Source organism: Rutilus rutilus, assembly GCF_951802725.1.
Source record: "Rutilus rutilus genome assembly, chromosome: 24".
NCBI lineage: Eukaryota > Metazoa > Chordata > Actinopteri > Cypriniformes > Leuciscidae > Rutilus > Rutilus rutilus.
The window spans coordinates 2,147,830-2,173,079 of NC_140228.1; the positions used below are offsets into that span (position 1 = coordinate 2,147,830).

Sequence of the window (25,250 nt, forward strand, 5' to 3'; positions counted from 1 at the left end):
GTTAAATTACTTTTCTGTAATGTTGATTATTTTCAGTGGTGATTCTGTGTAATACAGTAATATCTCAGGAAAGCGGCTGGAGCTCACTGTCATGAATGTGTTGGACACAAATCCATTAAATGTTGTTGACTGAATGTTTCTGAATATACATATACACACACACACACACATACATTTTATGTGTATATATACACAAAAACACACATATACAGTGGGGAGAACAAGTATTTGATACACTGCCGATTTTGCAGGTTTTCCCACTTGCAAAGCATGTAGAAGTCTGTAATGTTTATCATAGGTACTCTTCAACTGTGAGAGCCGGAATCTAAAACAAAAATCCAGAAAATCACATTGTATGATTTTTACGTAATTAATTTGCATTTTATTGCATGACATAAGTATTTGATCACCTACCAACCAGTAAGAATTCCGGCTCTCACAGTTGAAGAGTACCTATGATAAACATTACAGACTTCTACATGCTTTGTAAGTGGGAAAACCTGCAAAATCGGCAGTGTATCAAATACTTGTTCTCCCCACTGTATACGTACACTATATACACACATATATACACACACACGCATTATATATTTATTTATATATATATATATATATGCGTGTATATGTGTTTGTATGTGTATATAGTGTACGTATATGTGTGTATATTTGTGTAGATATATACACACACACAAAGACGCATATAAACGTTGGTGCAGAAGTGTCAAGATTAAAGAGAAAATGTAACCTTATTTGACTTAGACTACATTATAATAAAAGGCCAAGAGAATTCTGAACACAAACATGCATCAGCGCTGGAGACGCGTCACTTGTGATTAAACACACCCAAACATTTCATGCTTACCTCTGAAATATTGACACATGCAAATGCAGACACAACTTTCCACTTCTGAAAATGAGAAATACACAGACGTTAAATATAAAGAGGATGCAGATCATCAGAATAAAGTACTGACCTGCTTTAATGTACGGCTATGACCATCTCAAGCTCTTTTATCAGGATAAATCATACAAACGTATTAAAGAAGGATTTAATCCATTTAACAATCATTTGAGTTCTTTAATAACCAGATGAGCCTGTAAAAGCGGATCTCTGGGAAAAGCAGGAGAACATCCGGATCTCATTCAAACAACAAGCCCGTCCGCATTCAAACTCATTCATTATTGGTTCATTTATTAAGCTGTTATTTACCCAAAATATACTGCATATAATTACAATTAACACAGGAAGCATAAATACAGGGGGTGTAGACACGGTTTAAACCCTTTCAGAGCCAACGCAGTTTTGTCTCTCGGTTTAGTTTCTGATGGTTTTGTATTACTATAATTATCATCCTATTCGTCTTTAAGACCAGATATATACATTAATACATTTTGCTAGAACACTGTGCAAATCTTCGTATGATTGACAAACGTTTGCAGAACAGTTTTAGTTTTGCATAAATTAAAAACATGAACAGAGACTGTCATCCTTCAATGTTCATTGCTTTATATATATATATATATATTCATTTATTTTTGTATATTTTCCTGTGCATACACACAGGAAGGAAAGATAACGCTCAGCAGCAAACAGTCGTATCGAAGAATAATTCATCCAAAAATGAAAACCGTCATTTGGTTTTAAAACTGATATGCTGAAGAATCTCCATGCAGATCTTTTCCATATAACAACAGCATACAATCATTAATTAAAAAATTCAACAAATGCATAAGAATTTTCCATTTTGGGAGAATTATTCCTTTTTAAAAAACCTATTACCACTTGTAATGTTATGAGTATTTTCTCTCTCTACACTTCGATCATCATATTTTTACATTGAAAAGCACCTTTTTTGAAGATACCATACATTTTTCTTAAAAAAGAAAAAGTAAATAAAAACCTCCTAATCTCCAACTCGAGTTCAAGTTGACTACAAAATAATTACAATATATGTACAAAAAAACGGATGCATTGATGATCACGGCACGTTAGTGAGAGAGATGCATCATGGGAAACGGCGTTCTTGGGAGTTTCGTCAGACGTTTATACACTCCTTATAAACTCGTGATTGTTTTAGAGCAGTTCCGGACGCGGTCCTCGGCTTAGACTTGGAGGCGCGAGAGGGATTTGATGACGTCATTGGCAACAAACACATCACTGGAATGTTAAATGAGAAGAGGGGGCGGTAAAAACAAACAAAAACAAAGCAACTCGAGCAGTCGGACATGTTCAATATCGGCATCCGTCAAGAGAATTCATGCCAAGAGAAAAGAATTAAACCTAACAGGTGAACGGAACAGGTAAAGCCACTGTCCTTTCCATGTCACGTCTTTGAGCGTCTCTCCACAGATCTCCTTGCTTGTTTACACTGGGATAAACATGCGTGACGCCGACGGCCTGATGATCGAGACGTCAGACAGAACCGGGAAGTGCAGGTGAGCGTGTGCTTTGAATGTGAAGTGTTTGCGAATGGATCCGATGGGAGTTTCACGTGGATTTCTGCCGGTAGTGGAGCGTCAGGTCGCCGCCGCTTTTCCAGATGAAGTGCTTCACCGTTCGCAGGTCCATGTTGGGATCCAGAACCTTCCGAAAGAAATGCAACACGTCAGAGAGATGCACTCATTTTCATACACGGAGATCTAGGAGATTTCACTTTGGCACGACTGGTTCATTAGGAAAAGAATAAGCATTTAGCAGGTTTATTGGTCTGATTAGCACACATGCAGCAGTATTACTGATGATGTCCTAGTTGATACTGAAATGTAAAAAACATATATGAATACCAATAGGGATGCACTGATATGAACATTTTGGCCGATAACGATAACCGATAATTCTTGATATTTGAAAGCCGATAACCGATATATTGGCCGATAAATTTAAATCCAAATTTTTATAGAATTTTTGAGAGCCTCATTACAAAAACAAAAGCCTCAGCATTAAAAGCCACGTCCAAAGCACACAATTATGATGTTCTTATTATAATTTTATGTAGCCGATATGACAGACTTGTGCTGCACATGATGCACTGAACTGTATTTTCCAATCATATTTCAAGCAATTCAAAACCATCATGTTGATCATCTGAAGTGTCTCAGCTGAAGGAAATAGTACATTATTTATCAGCTTTAATATATCGGCCAAATTTTCTTATCAGGCCGATAACGATAACATTAAAAAGGATCATATATCGGCCGATACTGATATGCTGACTGATATATCATGCATCCCTAAATATCAATCTTTCAACATCATCAGCTAAATAATCTTAATTCTGTCATTGTGAAGAGGTGCCATAGCGATATATAGCCAATCTGCTTGATTGTTTGTATTATTGCAATATGTAACTATATTATTGCCCAGCTCTGATCTGCTAAATGCAACTATAAGGCACAAAGATATTATAAATCATATCAGCCACCATATCGGCCAATATATGTTCATTTTTAATGTTATCGTTATCGGCCTGATACGAAAATTTGGCTGATGTATTAAAGCCGATTAATAATGTATTATTTCTGAGACACGTCAGATGCGCACTGTTCAACATGATGGTTTTGAATTAGTGCTGTCACTTTTGTGAAAAAATCCTGTTCGATTTGAGACACGTGTTTAATGAATCGATTGTAAAATAGATTTTCCATGTCTAAAGACGTTTCCATTTTAAACGCCAAATACAGGCAAATCCACGGACAACTAACAGGGATTAGGATGAACGTAAAGAGGGCGCTTGAGACACAAGTCAGCAATATTCCTGATGATTTATTGGCGTGAGGTTTCGTGCACAATGACAAACAGGTGTGCAACATTCTCGATAAACAATAAGCAGAGTGGACTGCCATAACATCAGTGAACAACATCACTGCAGTCTTCAGCATGGCTGTGTTTACCATTAGAAATGTCAAACTAATTTCGCCTATGTAAGCGATTGTAGTCCGAATCTGTGTCTGTATGCATGAGACTGTCTGAATACCGGCAGAATTCACATTTTTGTAGGAAAGAGACACATTATGCAGAAGTATAATCTGCTGTAATGTGTGTGTGTCAGAGCCTGCAGTCGCTGTGTGATGCGCGTTTGCTGCGGGCGTATCGTGACGAGCTGGACGCGCTTCGAGAGAAGACCGTTGAAATCGAGTCCCTATTTTCGTTTTCGAAACTTGTGTTGGTTGGTCCGATCGATCGATTTTTGAACGTAAAGTGACGGCCCTACTTTGAATTGCTTGAAATATGATTGGAATCACTTCAAAAAAGGAAAATACAGTTCAGTGCGACATGTGCAGCGCAAGTCTGACATATCAGCTACATACAATTATGAGAACATTATAATTGAGTGCTGGGGACACGGCTTTTAATTGTGAGACTTTTGTTTTTGGTAATCAGGCTCTCAAAAATGATATAAAGAATGATCAGTTATTGGTATCGGCCAAAATGTTCATATCAGTGCAGCCCTAATTAACATCACGCTCTTCTGTGAAGCTGCTTTGAAACAATGTTGTAATCTTAAGTTTAAATTCCATAAAGGTTCCTGTTCGGATGCATGTTGAGATTAAAAAATAGCTTCAAGAGTGGTTAAATTTCACTGGTACTGCTATCGAAATTGTAGCCACTAATGTGACTGTGTGAAAGCGATGGACTGAACAATCCTGCACTGGTATCGGTGTGTGTTCATCTGAGACGCACCTGATCCTGACAGAGCAGCTCGATCTTCTCCTCCGCTAGCACTGCCATGTCCTCCTCCTCTTTCTGTTCGCTGGGCTTCTCTCCGGTCGAACCGCCCGTCTGAGACTCGCTGTCCAGGTTTATGATCTTTTCATACACATGTTCCATCACCTTCCTCACCTGTAACATGTCACTGGCCGACAACCGATCCCTGCAAACACACACAAACACACGGCTATGCATTCTGGTGCGGTTTTCATTTACATCCAGAACGGTTGCATCCAGTCACTTCAGACTGAAACATCACACACACACACACTCTCACACACACAAACACACACACACACACACACACACGCACACGTACTTCTTTAACGTCTTTGCTCCGGAAGATGAATGTGGTTGGAGGTAGAATGGGATTTTGTTGAATTTGGGCATGTTTTTCTGTAGGAGAATTAAATAAATTTGCTTTAAATAGCAGAAAGAAAAAGTATAAGACATTTCTTGGAGACGTGAACAGGATCTTACGTCCACCGTGATGTCGATGACCCACTGCGGGACCGTCTCGTTGAGTAACATGGACTCAGTTTCTCCGCCGGAGTCTCGACACAACAGCCTGCACAAAGACACACTCGTTTCATCACTGAACACCAGCATCTGAAGACGTGATTTAACCGGAACACACACACACACACACACACACACACACACACACACCTGAATAATGTCCTTCCTCCCGCTTCCCCGAAGATCACCGGAGTGTGTGGCGGCACCTGAAAATATCCGTTTCCTTTCTGTATCCGGCTCTCATGTTCACCGTTCACTGAGCAAACACACAACATATGCCATCATCATCATCATCATCATCATCATCATCAGAAGAAGAAACTTATAAATATATATAGTAATTATAAACTTGGATATTATTATATGTAAATAAATAAATATAAATGTTATATTGTATAAACATTAAATCCAAGTTTATAATAACTGTATAATATTAATAATGATAATAATAATAAATTATTATTATTATTATTATTATTATTATATGTAGATTTATATTATAATAATTATAAGTAATAAATGTATAAAATATAGTAACAAAATAATTCAAAAATAATTTATATATATATATATACATATATATACAGTGCAATGCATAAGTGAATACACCCATGCTAAAGTTGACTAAAAAGAGGAATAAAAAATCATATTTTGGAAATTGAACTTAATGCCTTAATTTAAAAAATTAGGAAAAATCCAACCTTTAAGGACACCAATTTTCTTTGTGAATGAATAATGTATCGTAAATAAATAAATGTTCTTCCTTAAAATACATAGTGCATAAGTGAGTACACCCCTATGTTAAATTCCCATAGAGGCAGGCAGATTTTTATTTTTTTTTAGGATACTATGCATCCTGATAAAGTTCCCTTGGCCTTTGGAATTAAAATAGCCCCACATCATCACATAGCCTTCACCATACCTAGAGATTGGCATGGAGTACTTTCCATAAGATCATCTCTCAATGCAAATCAAACTAGCTTTTAGGCTAACTGAAATAAAACCATGCCAATCTCTAGGTATGGTGAAGGCTATGTGATGATGTGGGGCTATTTTAATTCCAAAGGCCAAGGGAACTTTATCAGGATGCATAGTATCCTAAAAAAAAATAAAAAAAAAATACTTAAAAATAAAAATCTGCCTGCCTCTATGGGAATTTAACATAGGGGTGTACTCACTTATGCACCATGTATTTTAAGGAAGAACATTTATTTATTTACGATACATTATTCATTCACAAAGAAAATTGGTGTCCTTAAAGGTTGGATTTTTCCTAATTTTTTAAATTAAGGCATTAAGTTCAATTTCCAAAATATGATTTTTTATTCCTCTTTTTAGTCAACTTTAGTATGGGTGTATTCACTTATGCATTGCACTGTATATATATATATATAAATATAAATTTATAATATATATTAAATAAAACATGTTATATATTATAATATAAAAAGTTAAATTCAAGTATATATAATAATTTATTATTATAAAAAAGTATATATATATATATATATATATATATAGATAGATAGATATATATATATATATATATATATATATATATATATATATATATATATATAGAGAGAGAGAGAGAGAGAGAGAGAGAGAGAGAGAGAGAGAGAGAGAGAGAGAGAGAGAGAGAGAGAGAGACGGATAGTGCTACTAATAATAATATTTATAACAATATCTATATTAATTTTAACAAAATATCCAAGTTTATAATTCCTGAATAATAAATAATAAGTTGTATAATTAGCATATATAATAAATATGATACTGTTAGTATAAACTTATAATATAAAATATTTATATTTGTCAATACACATTTATTTTATACTATTAAATATTATAATCAGTGTTTTAGACTAGAGAAGAGTGTTTTTACCGCTCCCATGATTCAGTTCGCTCTCCTCGTCCATGGGGTTGATGTGTGTGCGAGGCCAGTACTCCAGCAGAGCCTGAAGCAGAAGCCCACCCAGATTCACTGCGCCACAACAAACACATTAACACACCTTCAGGGTTTACTGTCACCATAAACATAAGCCTCTGGAGGTCGTTCTCACGTTTAGGGTCGGATCCGTCAGGACTGGTGAATCCAGCGTCTTTAGCAGAAACCCAGGCCGCAAAACAGTCGCTCTCGTCCAGCGTTATAGTCAACATCTGTCAATCAAAAGCCAAAAGATTCCTAACAGACCTGACAAACACTCAATCTGTGCTGAAAGGTTCCCACACCTCGGTTAACTTCAAATTCAAGGACCTTTCAAGCACTTTCCAGGTCCAATACCCTCAAATTCAAGGACTTAATGGGGACACATTTGTTGTGTCCAACAATAAACGTTGAGGTTCCATCGTAGTAGTTTCGTGTGCGCGTGAACTAGGGCTGGTCCGAATACCATTTTTGGAGCGTCGAAGCTTCGGTAGTAATGAACATCGAATATTCGAAGCTTCGGTGAACATATTCTTCTCTCTAATAAAGGCAGTATTCTCTATGTGTCTGTCTGTCCGTTTGCATTTTGATAATTTCGAGAACCGTTCATCCAATCGACTTCACAAGGGAGTGCAGTGTCGCATTTGGTGCAATATAGATGGACACGCGAGACGCGACACTTTCAGAATTAATAAACTTTTAATAAATTACAGAACAGCGCGAGCGGGAAGCGGCTCGCCTCACATGGGCAGGGCTTATGCTCCGAGAACGGACACTGCACTAGTGATATAAAACACACACACACACACACACAGGTCTGTTAACTTAAGCAATACTTTTAATAAGGTAGTCTAATATTTTTCTGACTAACACATTACTGACACAGTAAAGGGTAGATTTAAATAAAGAAAAACTAAATTTAAATAAAGAAAAACTAAATTAAGTTAAATTAAAAACTAGATTAATTTAGATTGATAATAACGGGTAAAAAGGCTAATACATTTTGTTTCTATTATTCTATTTTCCACAATGTCAAAGCAACGCAGCTTAACCCAAAACACAAGCTCAGGCATGCACTTCGGTCCACACACACTCCACTGTTCTCATGCACTTCTGTCCACACACACTCCGCTGTTCTCATACACTTCGGTCCACACACACTCCACTGTTCTCATGCATTTCGGTCCACACACACTCCGCTGTTCTCATGCACTTCTGTCCACACACACACGCCGCTGTTCTCATGCATTTCGGTCCACACACACTCCGCTGTTCTCATGCACTTCTGTCCACACACACTCCGTTGTTCTCATACACTTCGGTCCACACACACTCCGCTGTTCTCATGCACTTCGGTCCACACACACACTCCGCTGTTCTGCGCTCTAGCCAGAGAACACTCCCGTTGCAGGAACACTTTAGTAGGCCAAGAAAAAGCACATATATTTATTAAGTATAACGAGGTTGGGTTCCTTCAACTGTCCATCCTATTAAAAACGGCTACGCTATATAAGATGATTGTCAGATTTTATAGTGTATTTAAGTGCGAATGAGAACCGTTTCGAGGGGGTGTGCAAAGGTGTGCAAAACAACAAACAAAAAAATTTATATTCGAATGTCTAATTTTCAAATCGAATACCAACCCACCGAACGAATATTCGGGTCCAGCCCTAGTGTGAACGTCATGGCGACATACAACACAAAGTACCTCACGTGGGAAACACTTAACGTAACGCTTAACTAACGTAAATCAAGTAAGCTAGCATGCGTAGGCCACGAAGTGTTGGGGAAATAACACATTAGCGGACCGGAGGGAATAATATGGAATTTGATCCAGAAAACTAGATCTGTGTGTGTTAATTTTCAAGAACTTTCCAGGGCCTTGAATTTTGTATTTTTTTCAGCTTCGCAAACTTTCAAGGATTTCAAGGACCTGTGGGAACCCTGTGGGAACCCTGTGAAACACTGACTCACCCCCGTCTTCAGATCCACTGAAAACCAGTTCGGCACATAAACCATCTTGAACCTTTTCTTGATCTCTTCATCAAACTCCATCTTCCCCAAGTCTTCAACTTTACAAGCCTGAAAAACATCAGAAAGCAAACCAGTTACACGACAACTAGCATTCGAATCAATCGATGAATATAAACGTTAATGTAACACGGTACCTTGAGCACATCCCAGTATGCCACATTATTGTTGGTGTCTTTGGTCAGAATGTGTCTTTTGTCATTCAGAATGTGGCACTGAATTATACTGGCGCCACCTAGAGGTCAAGATATCAAATCACCATGCAGAAGATACGGTTTAAAGCTGATCATCATACATATCCTGAGTCATTATGTTTATGTTTCACTGGATGATACGCCAACATACATCACTGTGTATACACAGCATAACACAAAAGAGCTCATTTCCTGGTGTCTTTAACACACTAAAGAGACACAATTCAAGACTGAAGTACATCATGCAGACAGTCGTACCTTTAATAACCTGTTCGGGCTGCGTGTACAGAGGCGTCAGCGGAGCGCTGCAGTCGTTGTCATAATCTCCAGACGCTCGGAAATTATGGATTCCCTTCAGAGACTGTGAAACAGAGAAACAAAAAAATCAATATAGACATTGAACATAAAACCAAGATTTGCCAAGAGAACCAAGAGATATATATCGATAACGATAACTAGATGATATTTCGCTGTGTGTTTATTGTGTTGTACGTTGGCAGGTTTAGGACTGACTCCTAAAGTCTTTGGTATTCTTCATATTCTGTGTGTAGGTCAGTTCACAGCAGCGACACAAATCAAGTCTCAATATATTTTTACCTTTAATGGGCAGTTTTACCTTTATAAAGCCATTTTTTCTAACCTAATTAAATGTATGCATCATCTTTTGTGTCAAATTATTAAATTTAATGAAATTCAGTTAGAATAATAATACACAATAGGGCTGTTGCCAATCAAAATTCATCTTTGCAGTGCAGAGGAAACTGAAGTGGATTTAGATGCTTTTACACAGACTGTTTAATGCAGATCAGAGGGACATGAATGCGTTTAATCGGCTGTTACACATGCAGAAATAATGTTTTGATGTTTTAAACATAAAACGTTGAATATTGATATTAGAAATAATTTCAAAAATAAAGATATTTTAAATGTGAAATTAAAACCGCCAGTAGGTGGCAGCAAGTCACTGTTAATGAGTGAGTCATTGAATCATTTATTCAACTGATTCATTCAAAACAGATGATTCATTCAGGAAAGAAGCGTGAGTGAAGAGTGAGTCATTCATGATTCAGTAATGAAACACCGCTGTGTTTTGCTCAGAGATGCAAAACAGTCTTGTGACTTTATTTGGACCAATATTCGTTGGCGAAATAGTGCAAAACAGGCAACTTTGTGTCTAAAATGTAAGTCACTTATTTTAGAAACGGTCTATTTTAGAAACGGTTTCTATTTTTCTGCGACATCGCACTAGAACAACAAACACAAAGTGTGGCGATGATAATCTCAGGTGCTGTTTATGTGCTTTATTTAATGTTAAAAGCGTGTCATGTGACTTTGAATATCATTTAGTGCTCCAGCTTTGTGGCTGTAAAAGCAACAATGGATTATTCACCTCAGATCTTTAAATTAAACAAACGGAAACAAGAACGTTCAAACTGTGAACAAACAAGTGTATTCTTTGACAAAGATTGTTTTAGTAACTCAGTAGCCTATGTTTTTTTAAATAATATTTAAATGGTTTAATATTTGTGAATTTGATTATGTAGCTATTTATCCATTTTCTTGCCAGTGCCGTCAGGATTACTCTCTGGTGCCGCGAGACTCTACCCACACGCTGTTCTGATTGGCTGACTCCGCCCACATGCTGTTCTGATTGGCTGACTCCACCCACACGCTGTTCTGATTGGCTGACTCCACCCACACACTGTTCTGATTGGCTGACTCCACCCACACACTGTTCTGATTGGCTGACTCCGCCCACTCGCTGTTCTGATTTGCTGACTCCACCCACACGCTGTTCTGATTGGCTGACTCCACCCACACACTGTTCTAATTGGCTGACTCCGCCCACACGCTGTTCTGATTGGCTGACTCCACCCACTCGCTGTTCTGATTGGCTGTGGGTTTTGATTGATTTTGACACATCTCGCAGTCGCGTCGCGTCTAGTGTGGACAGACAAATTATTTGGAATCTTATCGCATCGCGTCTGGTTAGGACACGGTGTTACTAATGTCTGCGCCTGCTCTTACATAAAGAATAGGGTGGATAACATGCTACACAACAGATGACCTTAAAATAATACCACTGGACCACATCCAGGGAAAGGCGACACTAAATAATGACCCTCATGCGTAAACGAGCACGCTGCACTATACTTAAAGCTCAGTGTGTGACGTCACCACAGCTGGAGCAGGTGCTGTTTCCGCTCACGTCACGCCGGACACCAGCTGCACTTACCCATTTATTAACCGTGGACTTCGTGGTGGAAACCCAGATGGCCGAATGCGGATCAGCTGACCTGTCCAGCTCCATCTGGAAGACACCCAAGCACATTCACACTTCAGTAACTTTACCTTACTCTCCATTACCTGGTCGTGGTCCACAGCTGCCGCAGGTGTTTGAGGTATAAACTTCCACCCTAGATTTACTCTATGGAGATCACTTTATTTCTCAATATTAACAATACAACATATATCCTATACATACTTGACACACTTTGTATTACACTCTATGCTTGTGAGTTGTTGTCAGGCAGAAACCTTGAATCTCCAAAAACGCTACTTTGCAAGAAATGGAAAAAACACTATTTTTTAAAGTAATTAAACACCATGTTGTCAAAGTTGATATTGTGACTAAGTATGGTCAGACATCTGCATGTGTATTATTAACATCTGACCAAAATCAAGCTCAAATGTAGTTTTGACCAGCAAATTTTGTACAGTTTTGTACACGTTTTGATAATTTGCGTCATTAGAACGGCCACATCTGAGGCAGTAAGTGCACGCATAATGTTTTCTTCAACTTACAGGTAATAAAGTTTACTGTAGCTATATGTGGGCGCTCAGTTTTATCTGTCATTTGGACAAAATCGTATATTAATAAAGACGAAGTTCTTCACACAGGCTATTTAAGACATAAAACATCAGCCTTAATATATGTATTAAAAGAACCAGTTCTTTATTTACCATTGCTTTGAAAACAAGCAGAGACGCTCCAGAACGTGTTCATTCATGACAGAGGTGGGCGGAGTCGTGAGGTTTGACTGACAGTTTGAGGAGCCAATAGAGTTACGAGATAGAGTCAGTCACAAGCTCTTTTTAATACTTTTCATTGCTTAAATATTTGCAAAACCCAAAGAACGATGTAAAGAGTGACCAATAGTAATGATTTATGAAAACAAATCAAAATGATGAAACATGGGAGATACAAGGTTTCCAACCGACAGCGACAGTATAACTTTTGATTGTAGACTTCAGACAATATGTTTTACTATTCTCCTCTATCTTTATCCAGTTAATATTATAAATAAACAGATATCGGACCACAAAAATGACTTCTATTTTAATGACCGTGTGGTGAAACCTATAACAGAACATACCAGCTTACCATCCAGCTCTGGTCGTGTGTATATATATATATATATATATATATATATATACATATATATATATATATATATATATATATACACACACACACACACACTCTATATGAGACCCAGAAATGTTACAACAGAAATCTGACTCTTAAATAAGAAGTTAAATAAACTTCCATCATTTTGCTATAGTATTTGACTTTCACACCTTCAACACAGGCGCTTTCTCTTCACAGATCAGCACACGGATGTCAGGATTGCGCAGGTCTGTGCAGTATATCTTGCGGTCGCGACCCCCGGAATACACGTGTGTGAAGGCCTCGTTGACCTGCAGCGCCCAGACGCCCTCATCGTGAACGCGGTACGTGGCGATACACCTCTGCTGACCCAGAGACCACAGCCGGATCGTCCCGTCAGAACTCCCTGAAAGACACTGAACACACACAAACCAGCGCTGAACACAACAGCACAGAAAGCTGGAATCCAGGACTGGACTAGTCATAGGCGTCGATTTCGGTGGGGACGGTTCTGCACCCACCACTTTTAACTTAACGTCCATAATAATTGGACTTTGGGTTAGATTTGTTTACAGTTTTCAGTGGTTATGAGGAGCAATATGAGAGAGAAATTTGGTGATCGTTGTTTAGGTACATTAAACCACGTAAAGCTTTTTCACGTTAGGACTTGTATATAAAGCCCATGAGAACCATGAGGAGTCAACCCACAGCCGAAGGCTTCGCTGCCCTGCTGAAAATGTGAAGCAGAAACGCTTAATGTCAGATTACGTCCATAATTTGACTTTTGGTTCGATTTTTTGACCGTTTTCAGTGGTTTTGAGGAGCAATGTGAGAGAGAAATTTGGTAATCATTGTTTAGGTACATTAAACCACGTCACGTCATATTGTCAACATGGTACTTATGAAGCAGAATAGTGGGTCATATGTCTAATGCTTTTTGAAAACGTAAGGCTTTCTTCTTCATAAAACGAGTCGGACATCATCACATTTTTGTATACATTTTTATTTATTGACATTAGTAAGCTACAGGACATCGTCTTTCAAAACATGACCTGCGCGAAATTAATGCGTCATTGTACCCAGCACTTCTGAAAATGCACTTCCGAATGCAGAAGTGATGTGCTAGTGATGCGTTCAAGCCATCTCGTTTAGATCGTATTTACTAGTTGAGCGCACACGAACGCCACCACAATGTCGTAAATACGAGTGGGATTTTCTTTACGAGTTGAGGGCGTGTCACTGAGGAAAAATGGCGGGATAACACAATACTTAAAGGTATATAGCAGTGATATTGCTAGACTTTTCTATTTACAGCCAAGTAAGCTAAATGCATGCTCAGAATATGATGTCATTATAGTATGACAATGAAATATGTAACGATAAAGTTTGTAGTGGCTTCATAAATTAATTAAAAACATAAAAAAACCAAAGTACACCTGATGCACATTTCTTTGTTCATTCTATTCTAGAACTAGGGTTTAAGAACCTTGCTGTATATTTGTGTAATTAATTAAGAGAAAGTACACCGCCATCTTACTCCGACGAAAGTGACTTCGAAACACGACTTCCCACCTCGGAAGTACGAACTTCCCAGGAGGACTTGAGCGCACCATAGGACTAGTAGTTTTGATCTCTTCTACAGTCAACAAGAACAAGGGCCAGATTTACTAACAGCTTGCGCCAGCGCAAACCCTCTTTGGCGTTGATAAACTACTGGCAGGATTTACTAAAGACACGCAGTGCAAAATTAGCGCTGAAAAGGTGTAGACCGAGTTGTTTTTGCTGCTGACCTCATTGCATTTGTAGGAGTTTCCCTTTCAAACGCAAAATTTATGGGAGGAGAGTATTGAAATGAATCACGCGTCATTTACTAATGTTTGCGCTAGTCAATTTACTGATATTTGCGCCATTATTTAACACCCCAAAAATGCATGTCTTAACCCATTTTACCCCGTTTTTACCCCGTTTAGTAAATCTGACACTAAGATTGGTGTTTATAATTGGTGTGAATAAGATTGAACGTGTTGTTAAACGATTGAAATATTAACCTCAATTATAAGGGGGAGTTGAAGAAAATATTTTAGCACATGTCTTGATCTAACCTGAGTTCCATCTCGGTTTAGCAGCAGTGATTTGACGTTGTCTGAATGTCCTTTCAGTTTCATTAGTTTGGCACAGGTGCGCGGGTCCCACACTCTCAGAACCTGAAGTGAGAAAAACAAATCAATTAAATAAAGACAATGTGAAATTATCAGCACCGGATGGATGGATGGATGGATGGATGGATGGATGGATGGATGGATGGATGGATGGATGGATGGATGGATGGATGGATGGATGGATGGATGGATGGATGGATGGATGGATGGATGGATGGATGGATGGATGGATGGATGGATGGATGGATGGATGGATGGATGGATGGATGGATGGATGGATGGATGGATGGATGGATGGATGGATGGATGGATGGATGGATGGATGGATGGATGGATGGATGGATGGATGGATGGATGGATGGATGGATGGATGGATGGATGGATGGATGGATGGATGGATGGATGGATGGATGGATGGATGGATGGATGGATGGATGGATGGATGGATGGGCTCTGCACAACCCAGGTGTATTATTCAACACATACTGAAATGAAACTTAAACTAACTTTATTTACTCTTTTAATGTGTCCCTGATCAAAAAAGACTGCAAATGTAATCAAGACTGCATAACAATAATGTTGCGTGGCAGAAATTGAGATTTATAACTAAGATTATTTCACTCAGAAATTAAAATGTCAAACCTTTTCAGTGGATCCCGACACTATAACGGTCCCCATCTGATTCATGGCCAAACTGTAGATGGAGTCCTTGTTCCCGCTGAGAGAAGACGCTGTATAGCATAAAGAAAGAGATATTTATCTTTAAACACAAACTTAAATCCAGGATTCAGTGATTCTTTAATACAGATTTTGGGTCTACTGATAAAAGGCACCAAATGAAAGTGTAAAGTAACTTATTTCATCTATTGTTTGGATTGTGATTGCAATAGACCAGTGGTTCCCAACCTTTTCCAACTCGCGGCCCACACAACCAAACACGCAAGTTTCCGCGGCCCACTGCAAGAATTGTAACGGACCCGACTATTTTTGTCAGATAATGGGTTATCGAGCCCAGGATCAAATCGGCTGCTCTAGTCTTAATGCAGAAATATCAGACTTTTGTCCCGTCCATTGCTATGGTCACCATGTCAATCATTGCAATTTTGAGAATTAAAGGGATAGTTCACCCAAAAAGGTTTAATTCTGTCATCTTTTTCTCACCCTCAAGTTGTTCCAAACCTGTATAAATGTCTTTGGTTCTGCTGAAAACAAAGAAAGATATTTTGACAAATATTTTTATAAAACTAAAACTAACTTTTTTGCCACACCTGCCAATGGCCGGTGGCTTAAAACTTACTTTTACTGGCCATGAAACCAAAATGTTAGATACCAGTGAAAATTCACAATTCTCTATTCCAATTTCAATGGCACAGCTGAAACTACTAGCCTAACTGATGTACATTTAAAACATTATTAAAGACAAGTAACAGTAGTTTTCAGACATTGAATAAAGTAATCAAATGTAAAACACTAGATAGTCTTATGTATAAATTAAACATAGATCAATTCTTATTAAACTTACAAAAGTTATTCAGGTCAAGAGCAGAGAATGATTCTTTTCTTTGTCCTTTGTTGTTTGATCAACATTAAAATCAGAGAGCAGGAGAAATGTTAGGCTGCTGTCACTTTAAGAGTGAATGCACGGATCTAATATACTGATACACGTGGTGTCTTTCCTTACTGTTTACGTTCACTAAAGCCTTAACCGGCTATGCTTGCGCTCATAAAACTTCCCACGCAGCGTAAATAACGAACTGAGTTCTCTTCTGTGTCTTCTTGCGCTTGAATCTTTATATTGCCAAGGCTTAAACTTTTATGTTTGGTTACAAACATTCTTCAAAATATCTTCTTTTGTATTCAACAGAATAAAGACAATTATACAGGTTTGGACCAACTTGAGGGTGAGGAAATTACGACAATTTTCCTTTTTGGGTGAACTATCCCTTTAATCAATGCTGTCTACACTGCACAATACACTTCTTTACATCCAGTCTACACTGTGTTTGTTAAAATGAGAGGATTCACGAGCTTGCATAACTAAAACTCTGGCGTTTTGAATGGACTAACTTGTCTAACTTAAATACCTCTGATTGGCCGTTGCATTCAAGGAATCAACAGATATGTCTGTGATTGGCTACACTGCTCAACCCTGCAAAAGCACGACGTAAATCGCAACATTTGACGCTCTCCGCAGTGCAAACACAAACACGCACTGGAGCGTTTGCCAATATCCAATTATTACAGCTTCAACTGAGGGTGCTAAGAGACTAACAGCTGAAAACTCACCTAACGCTAAGGTTGGTATTGCTTAGCATATACTAAACACTGTTGCAAACGGAGATCAGGCTTGACGTAAAGCTCATTCCGGTAAAATAACGTGCAAAGCTAAAATAAGCTCAATAATATAAAGCAACACGGCTGCTTGTTCTCCCACACATGTGAAGACTACCGCTAGCTAGTCACTACTGTATTTTCTGGGTCTAGCTTTAGTCTTTTTGATGTCAGGCATTGCTGAAGATTTATCCTTACTTGTAGATGAAGAAACATCTGCATTTGTCCTTTTCAGCGACCCTGTTGATAACCATTCATCCATGTTTAAATCTGTTGTAGCCTACAGTATGCAGCAAAAGTATTGGTGGTTTATTCTTTACACAACCGAACAGCGAGCGTAAATAGTGAATACACAGTAACAGTTTAATATCTATTTTCTGTTATTTCATTATATGTTAAACTATTATATGTAATTAGACAGTTTTACATGTATATTACCAAAATTATTATTAGTATTAATAGTGACTGGCGCCCCCTTGCAATATCGTCGCGGCCCACAGGTTGAAAACCACTGCAATAGACCAATAAATGATAATTTAGTCATAACACTTTACAATAAGGTTTCATTTGTTAGAGAACGGTTTAGAAGCGGCTTAACATGAACAAATAATGAATATTTTGATTAACTAACATTAACAAAGGTTAACTAATGCTGTAAAACGCACACTGTTCATTATTAGCTAATGCATTAACTAACGTTAACAAATAAGACCTTATTGTAAAGTGTTACAGCCGTTATAATATCAAAGATAAGATTTTTTTTTTTTATTGTTCTGCATATCAGTTATTAGACACTTAAAGTCCCACTGTGGTTAAAACCAAGCTTTTAATGTTGTTTATGTGGTGTTTTTAATATGCATTAACACAAAGCATGTGTAAGTTCATAAGTCGACAGCATTGCTGAGTATTTCCTCCTTAAAACTGCAGTGAACCAAAGACAGTCTCAAACACACGCTTTGAAATCGCTGGTGTTTCTGACGTCACAAACTACCTTGTAACCAATCAGATCAACGTGTGATCGTCAACCAGTGGATCTCTGAGCTGAGTGAGTGGAGGCGGGGCTCATTTGCATATTCATAGAACCGCGCATACTAAATGAGGCGAGGGTGTCGAGTTACATTCAAGATATTTTAAGGAAAAAACGCTTAAATATGTCATTTGGTGAGTTTTAAGGGATAAAATGACTGACTACAGGGGGACTTTAAATATAATAATCTGTATTGTTATTGAGCCAAAAATCAATTTCAGTCGCCCTGTAATTTGAATCAGAGTAATTGAGAACTCACTAGTGACAGTGTTATTGGATGCGGTCAGTGCTGTGAGTGTGTTCACGTCCCAGAGGAAGATCTGTCGGTCCAGCCCGGCCGAAGCCACCAGCTCTTTGTCTTTAGCATACGCCAATGCTTTCACATAGTCCTACATAAACACACACAAACATACTAATGAAAAAATTATTCAAATTATTGAAAGTAGAAAACCAGATACAGTGCACACTTTGTTTATTTGTGAAATCTTATTACAATTCAAAATAAGTGAGAATATATTTTCTGCGTGAATATTTAGTAAAGTGTAATTTGTGATCAAAGCTGAATTTTCAGCATCATTACTCCAGTCTTCAGTGTCACATGATCCTTCACAAATCATAATAATATGATGATTTGCTGCTCAAGAAACATTTATGATTATTATCAGTGTTGAATTTATGTTTTTTTCAGGATTCTTTGATGAATAGAAAGTTCAAAAGAACAGCATTTATCTGAAATAGAAACCTTTTGTAACATTATACACTACCGTACAAATGTTTGGGGTCAGTAAAGGGGGGGGGGGGTAAAAGAAATCAATACTTTTATTCAGCAAGGATGCATTAAATTGATCAAAAGTGACAGTAAAGACATTTATAGTGTTACAAAAGATTCTATTGCGAAAAAATGCTGTTCTTTTGAGCTTTCTATTCATCAAAGAATCCTGAAAAAAAAAAAATGACAACTGTTTCAACATTGATAATAATAATGAATGTTTTTTGAGCATTAAATCAGCATATTAGAATGATTTCTGAAGGATCATGTGACACTGAAGATTCAGCTTTCATCACAGGAATAAACTACATTTTAAAATATATTCAAATAGAAAACAGTTATTTTAAATTGTCATAATATTTAACAATATTACTGTTTTTGTTGTTGTTGCATTTTTAATCAAATAAATGCAGCCTTCCTGAGCAGAAGAGACGTCTTTTAAAAACATTAAAAATTTGACAGATCCCAAACTTTTGACTTTGTATTTAAATACACATATAAAAATGAATGGCCTGCAAACCCACACATAGCAGAAATAAAGCTATCTTCAGGATGCTACCCATGTGACCATGCTAATGAGTAGGGAAAAATAATCAAGATAAACAATTAAGGATATCTGGTAACACTTTACAATACGGTTCATTAGTTAACATTAGTTAATGTATAAACTAACATTGAGCAATACATTTGTTACAGTATTTATTAATGTTAGTTAATAACAATACAGCTGTTCATTGTTTGTTCATGTTAGCATTAATGTTAACAAATACAACTTTTGTAATGCATGTAATGCAATAATGCATTAGTAAATGTTGAAATGAATATGAACTAAGATTAATAAATGCTGTAGAAGTGCAGTTCATTATTAGTTCATGTTAACTAATGAACCTTATTGTAAAGTGTTACCGGTTATCTCTACAATAAGGAAGCAGTGCCGTCTTACACATATGAATCACTGCATCACCTTTCTCTTGGCTCTCGAGGTTTTCTCACATTTTATCATTCAAAAATCATCTCAGGATCTTCACTAGTTAAGAGTATTATTTTCCTGCAGCTCTAGAGTCATTAGTCACATGACAGTACCTTGTGCGTTCGCAGCGTTGACATGCAGAAGCCCTTATGTGCGTTCCAGACCTTCACTGTAGTGTCTGATGATGCGGATATCACTGTAGAGACAACACACACACACACACACATATATACATCTGTGCTGTACACAAGCAACAAAGGCCCTGCGCTTGTCAGACACTCACGTGTTTTCCCGTTGCAGCACAGGACGATGTCATTGACCCAGTCTGTGTGGTGCTCCATTGATGCGATGTACGGATCCTGCTGCAAGACATTCACGTTTCAGCATTTAGCAGACGCTTTTATCCAAAGCGAGGAGAACAACAGAAGCAATCAGACCAGCAAGAGGACAACAGTACACAAGAGCTGTAACACGTCTCAGTTAGTCGAGCACAGCACACATAGCAAGGGGTTTTTAAATCAGAAAAACAAAACAAATAGAATTGTATAGACCTTATGAGGCCCCGCCCCTTTCCAGCGCTGCGCTCGTTGTCTTTTGTCTTCCACAGCGATCTTACGCATTTATGAATGAACGGCTCGTTTTAAAATCTTCCCTGTCTACTGACATCTGCTTTAAACATTACAATCCTCACGATGACTTTCGTTAACTGTACAAGTAAACTCACTTCACCAGCGAATCACTCCTCGACAGCGATGCCATAGAGATATACAGAGCTAACGCAAAAACAGAAGTTCAAAGACAACTTTATAAAGATGGCTCGTTTCTTTATAATGAATAGATGGCTATCTATCTCTGGCATTAGATAGATGGATAGAGATATAGAGATAGATGGATAGAGATATAGAGATAGATGGATAGAGATAGATAGATGGATAGAGATAGATAGATAGATAGATAGATAGATAGATAGATAGATAGATAGATAGATAGATAGATAGATAGATAGATAGATAGATAGATAGATAGATAGATAGATAGATAGATAGATAGATAGATAGATACTTTTATTTAATGCCATGTCAGCATCTAAGGCTATTTTCATGGAAAAAATTCACTTACAAAAATACAAATATCATATAAATACAATAAAACCAAACAAACACAGCAAATCATATTATATAATTTTTGGTCCCACTTTATATTAAGGGGCTTTATGTACTTGCATACAAAAATAAGTACAATGTATTTATTGTGTTGATGTTGTATTGTAAAACACGTTTGCTGCTATTGAGGAGTGATACGGGATTACATAAATTAATTACAGCTGTAATTACTTGCAGGTACTTTTCAAATATAAGTACAATGTAAAAACATGCATGTACACAATAAGTCAATTGTATCAAATTATTAATTTCAATGTAAGTACACAGTACTTAAAGCCACTTAATATAAAGTGGGACCCAATTTTTTTTTAATTAACATATGATAAAAAAAAATCCAAAACCTGGATTAAATAAAAGTTTTAAATCAGAAAAACAAATAGAATAGAATAGAAAAGGTAAGTGCTAGAATTAATTGGTCAGGTGTTGAACAAAAAGATGTGTCTTTAGACATTTTTTGCAAATGTGACGCACAGGAAAGAGCAGCGACATCATTTCCCAGATCCAGGGAAGACCTGTTCTCTAATCAGGTTTGAGATCGCATCGACAGGTTTACCTTGTGCTGGTTGACGCTCCATATCCTGATGATGGAGTCTCGTCCAGCGGTGAAGAGCCGGTTCAGAGCTGGATCCAGCTGTAGTGCGTTGACTCCATTACGATTATATTTCTCCACCTCATCTCTGATCACATACGACACCTGCAACACACACACGCTCAGAACTTGCTGCAGCGATTTTAAAGGGGTGGTATAATACCCTTTTCACAAGATGTAAATAAGTCTCTGATGTCCCCAGAGTGTGTGTGTGAAGTTTGAGCTCAAAATACCCCACAGATATTTTCATATAGCATGTTAAAGTCGTCACTTTTTGAGGGTGAGCAAAAACACACTGTTTTGTGTCTGTCCCTTTAAATGCAAATGAGCTGCTGCTGCCGGTACAGGGGGCGGAGCTTCAACAGCTTGTGTCCTTTTACCTCACACACACACTGAAAATTTCTAAACTTTTAGCCTTTTATGTTCAAACCGGAGTCAGACAATGATGGAGAGACTCAAGAAGAAGTGACAACATGTAGAAGCAACAGGACATTTCTGAATGTTTAGTTGAAGTATTTATGTAGCTTATGTGTAGTTATCTTCTAGCCATTGATTAGCATATTCTGTCATGATAATCTATAAATTGTTCCCGGGGGCGGGGTTTATGTAAATTCTAGGGTTTGTGATGTCACTAACACGGGAGGAATGTGGTGTAGTCTCTACCAGCCGTTTGTTGTAGTCCTTGAAAAGTGATTTCTCTAAAAGCAAATATCTCCCTTTGCTCTGAACTTTGAGCGTCGTAACTTTGCAGATGTTGTTTATGCTCAAACAGCAACATTACACACTAACTACAGTTAGGAAAGTCAAATCATAATCAACCACCCCTTTAACAATTAATTGGACACTGATGTCACAAGAAATCTAATTTATGAGATCATTTACGTAATTATGACTTCCTCTGTCTTAGTTAATGTTGACTGTTATATCCCCAATTTTACAAAATGTGCATTAAAATAACCAAAAACTTTAGAAGACACATTTGGATGTACAATGATAATATGGTTATACTTTATTTTACAGTGTCCTTGTTACACGTTACATATAGTTACTGCAGTACTAACTATAATCACTGTGCGATAAATTGTAATTGATTTTGATCTTGGCATCCACTGATCATGAAAACAAGATAATCGAGGTAAAATGATTATTGTGTTCTGTCCAGCGCACCTTCCTTTCCTTCACAGCGATGTGCTTTCATTCCTCCCTAAAATCCCAAACTTAACATCCAAATCAGCCGACTCAGTGAGTGTTGTAAAATGCAGTCTGCTGTTGCTAAACGTCAGGACGTGTTTGATATTAAACAGCGTCATTAAAAACACATAAAGCCGCAAAAGAGACACTGTTCCCCAGACGTCTTCTGTGCGCTCCGACTCAAGAGCTGAACATGGACAAGCAAATGGGCTTCGGATACGCACCTAAACACAAAAATGTCAATATATAGGCCTATATCTTTTTTAAAGAGTATTCACGTAAACAGTGGGTTATGTCTTAAGTAAACGTAAGCAGAAAACGCATGTGTATCAGTATATTGGATCTGTGCATTCGCTCTTAAAGTGACAGCAGCCTAATAAACCTGATGCTGTCCGTCATTAATAATAAATCAAACAATAAATGACAAAGGAAAATCACTCACTGATCTTGACTGAATAACTTAAGTAGCTTTAATGTGTACAGTAAGACTGCAGTGTTATTTTACATTTGATTATTCAAGTTTTTGCTGTAGGCTATTACTTATCTGAATACCACTATTAGTATATATTACAAAAAAAAAAAACTTAAAACTGTTTATTTAATTTGTATTTTAGTTTTGTTATTTATTTGTCCATTTTGTTTATAATTGGTTTCTTTGTTCTTATTGTATTGCTGATTGTTTACTCTTATGTAATTGTTTTGACGACATTTTTCTTACATTAGTTAACATAGTATTAGTTTTAGCTGAAGTATCAATAAATGCAAAATTTCACTGATATTTAAAATTACTCATATCGTGAAATAAGACTGATCATATCGCCCACCAATTATGGGGATTTCAATATTGACCAAAAATAATTGTTTATGATTTAATAATTGATTACAATTTCTGCCATAATCGAGCAGGCCTACTATACAGTAGTCATGGTACAATAAATCAAAGTCAAGGATGGAAAGAGCTCTTAATACACCGTTTTTGATGCCACTTATGATTCATGCAGATTAGATTCATGATTTATGATTCATGCAGATCCATTTAGCTTTTATCTTCAAAGTTTTATAAAGTAATAAGAAGCGTAAGACTGAGGTAAAATACAGAACTAAAATGTGAGTTTGGTATAATGCGTTTAAATGAGGGCATATGAATATATAATACACCCAATACAAGACATCTGAGAATTACACTTAAGCAAATAAGTTAATTTATATAAGAAAATAAGAGTTAATTTTATATCTAGGCCTTTTTTTTATTACTCCTTTACTTGTATTCATTTATATTTTACACATGACAATAAAATGGACATTTGTCAGTGTGATGAAGCACTTTTTTTATTTAAGTTTATTTAAAAAATCCCCAAAATTCTGAAGGTTAAGTCATTGTTAATTTGTGTAATAAAGTTCAGAACTGATTTTAATTGAGTTACTCCACGACGACTATTAATTTATACACATTTTTTACTGGAAAGCAAAAACACCTTCATGACAAACACATGTAAAATGCGTATTTATATGAGTATACGTATGCAGGCATGATATAGCAAAATACTCATATTTTGTAGCCTTTACATGTGTGTTGATCTTCAAGTGTTCATTATTTTTATGTAACGTTACATATGCATGTTAACCACGTGACTATATGTTCAGCATGCTGTGTGCTTAAATGGTCATGTAGTCAGTAAGCATATTCCCATATGTTCATCATGTATGGAAGGATTATTGTCATAATGACACGACGTGACCTTATAGAATCGAAATCTGTGACCAAACCCGGCTAAATCCTTCCTTTTGCAGCCAATAACAGTCATTTAAACTCCGACACATCGAGTTTGTGTTATCATGGGCTGCAGTAAGCTGTCCATACAGACTCAGTATGCAGCATTCTTAGACACCTGACTCAAAACGCCCCAAAACTGCAGTCTGATAGGCAGCACACTAGATTTAGAGACACAGCCTGGCCTCCACCTCCCTCTGCGCCACACAAACACACACCCCCGCGCTTAAAACAGCCGTCACAACCGCGATCTACAGTCTGAACAACACTATCATCGCACAAATAGCACACACACACCACAAGCCCACACGCGAGTGTGAAACAGTCACCTGCACTTTCCTGCGCCCCGCTGCATTCTGCCTGTGATGCGTCGCCATCTTACATGTTGACGCCGTGACGTCACTTCCGTCACGCCAAGAAGACCCGCCAGCGCGGGAGCGTGATGTACTGTAGGCCTATGAATAAAGAAATATCAATAAGTGCCAGAACATGCACAGCGACGTTGTGTCA

General features: G+C 37.4%; 1 protein-coding gene across 4 annotated transcripts; it reads right to left on the reverse strand.

Moving 5' to 3' along the window:
- Positions 1-1,057: 1,057 nt before the first annotated feature.
- On the reverse strand, positions 1,058-25,146 carry wdr48a (WD repeat domain 48a). 4 transcript variants are annotated; one of them, XM_084398445.1, is made up of 20 exons: positions 25,070-25,146; positions 21,743-21,883; positions 20,310-20,385; positions 20,140-20,222; positions 18,547-18,676; positions 17,459-17,500; positions 15,572-15,660; positions 14,873-14,974; positions 12,962-13,186; positions 11,616-11,690; positions 9,638-9,740; positions 9,323-9,420; positions 9,129-9,236; positions 7,291-7,387; positions 7,113-7,211; positions 5,378-5,483; positions 5,189-5,276; positions 5,028-5,104; positions 4,682-4,871; positions 1,058-2,584 (listed from the first exon to the last, which is right to left on the reverse strand). In XM_084398445.1, the coding sequence occupies exons 1-20, from the start codon at positions 25,115-25,117 to the stop codon at positions 2,489-2,491; spliced, it is 2,073 nt and encodes a 690-aa protein (XP_084254571.1). In that variant the 5' UTR covers positions 25,118-25,146; the 3' UTR covers positions 1,058-2,488. The 4 variants fall into 4 exon arrangements, with proteins under 4 accessions (XP_084254571.1, XP_084254570.1, XP_084254573.1 ...); XM_084398444.1 differs by having other exon boundaries at positions 20,310-20,388; XM_084398447.1 differs by lacking the exon at positions 17,459-17,500.
- Positions 25,147-25,250: the final 104 nt, after the last annotated feature.

Coding starts and splice junctions, on each gene's coding strand:
- wdr48a (XM_084398444.1), bottom strand. CDS start 25,117: ATGGCGACGCATCACAGGCAGAATGCAGCGGGGCGCAGGAAAGTGCAG. Junction 9,741..11,615: donor AGTCCACGGTTAATAAATGG/GTAAGTGCAGCT, acceptor TCTGTTTCACAG/TCTCTGAAGGGAATCCATAA. Junction 9,237..9,322: donor CATACTGGGATGTGCTCAAG/GTACCGTGTTAC, acceptor GATGTTTTTCAG/GCTTGTAAAGTTGAAGACTT.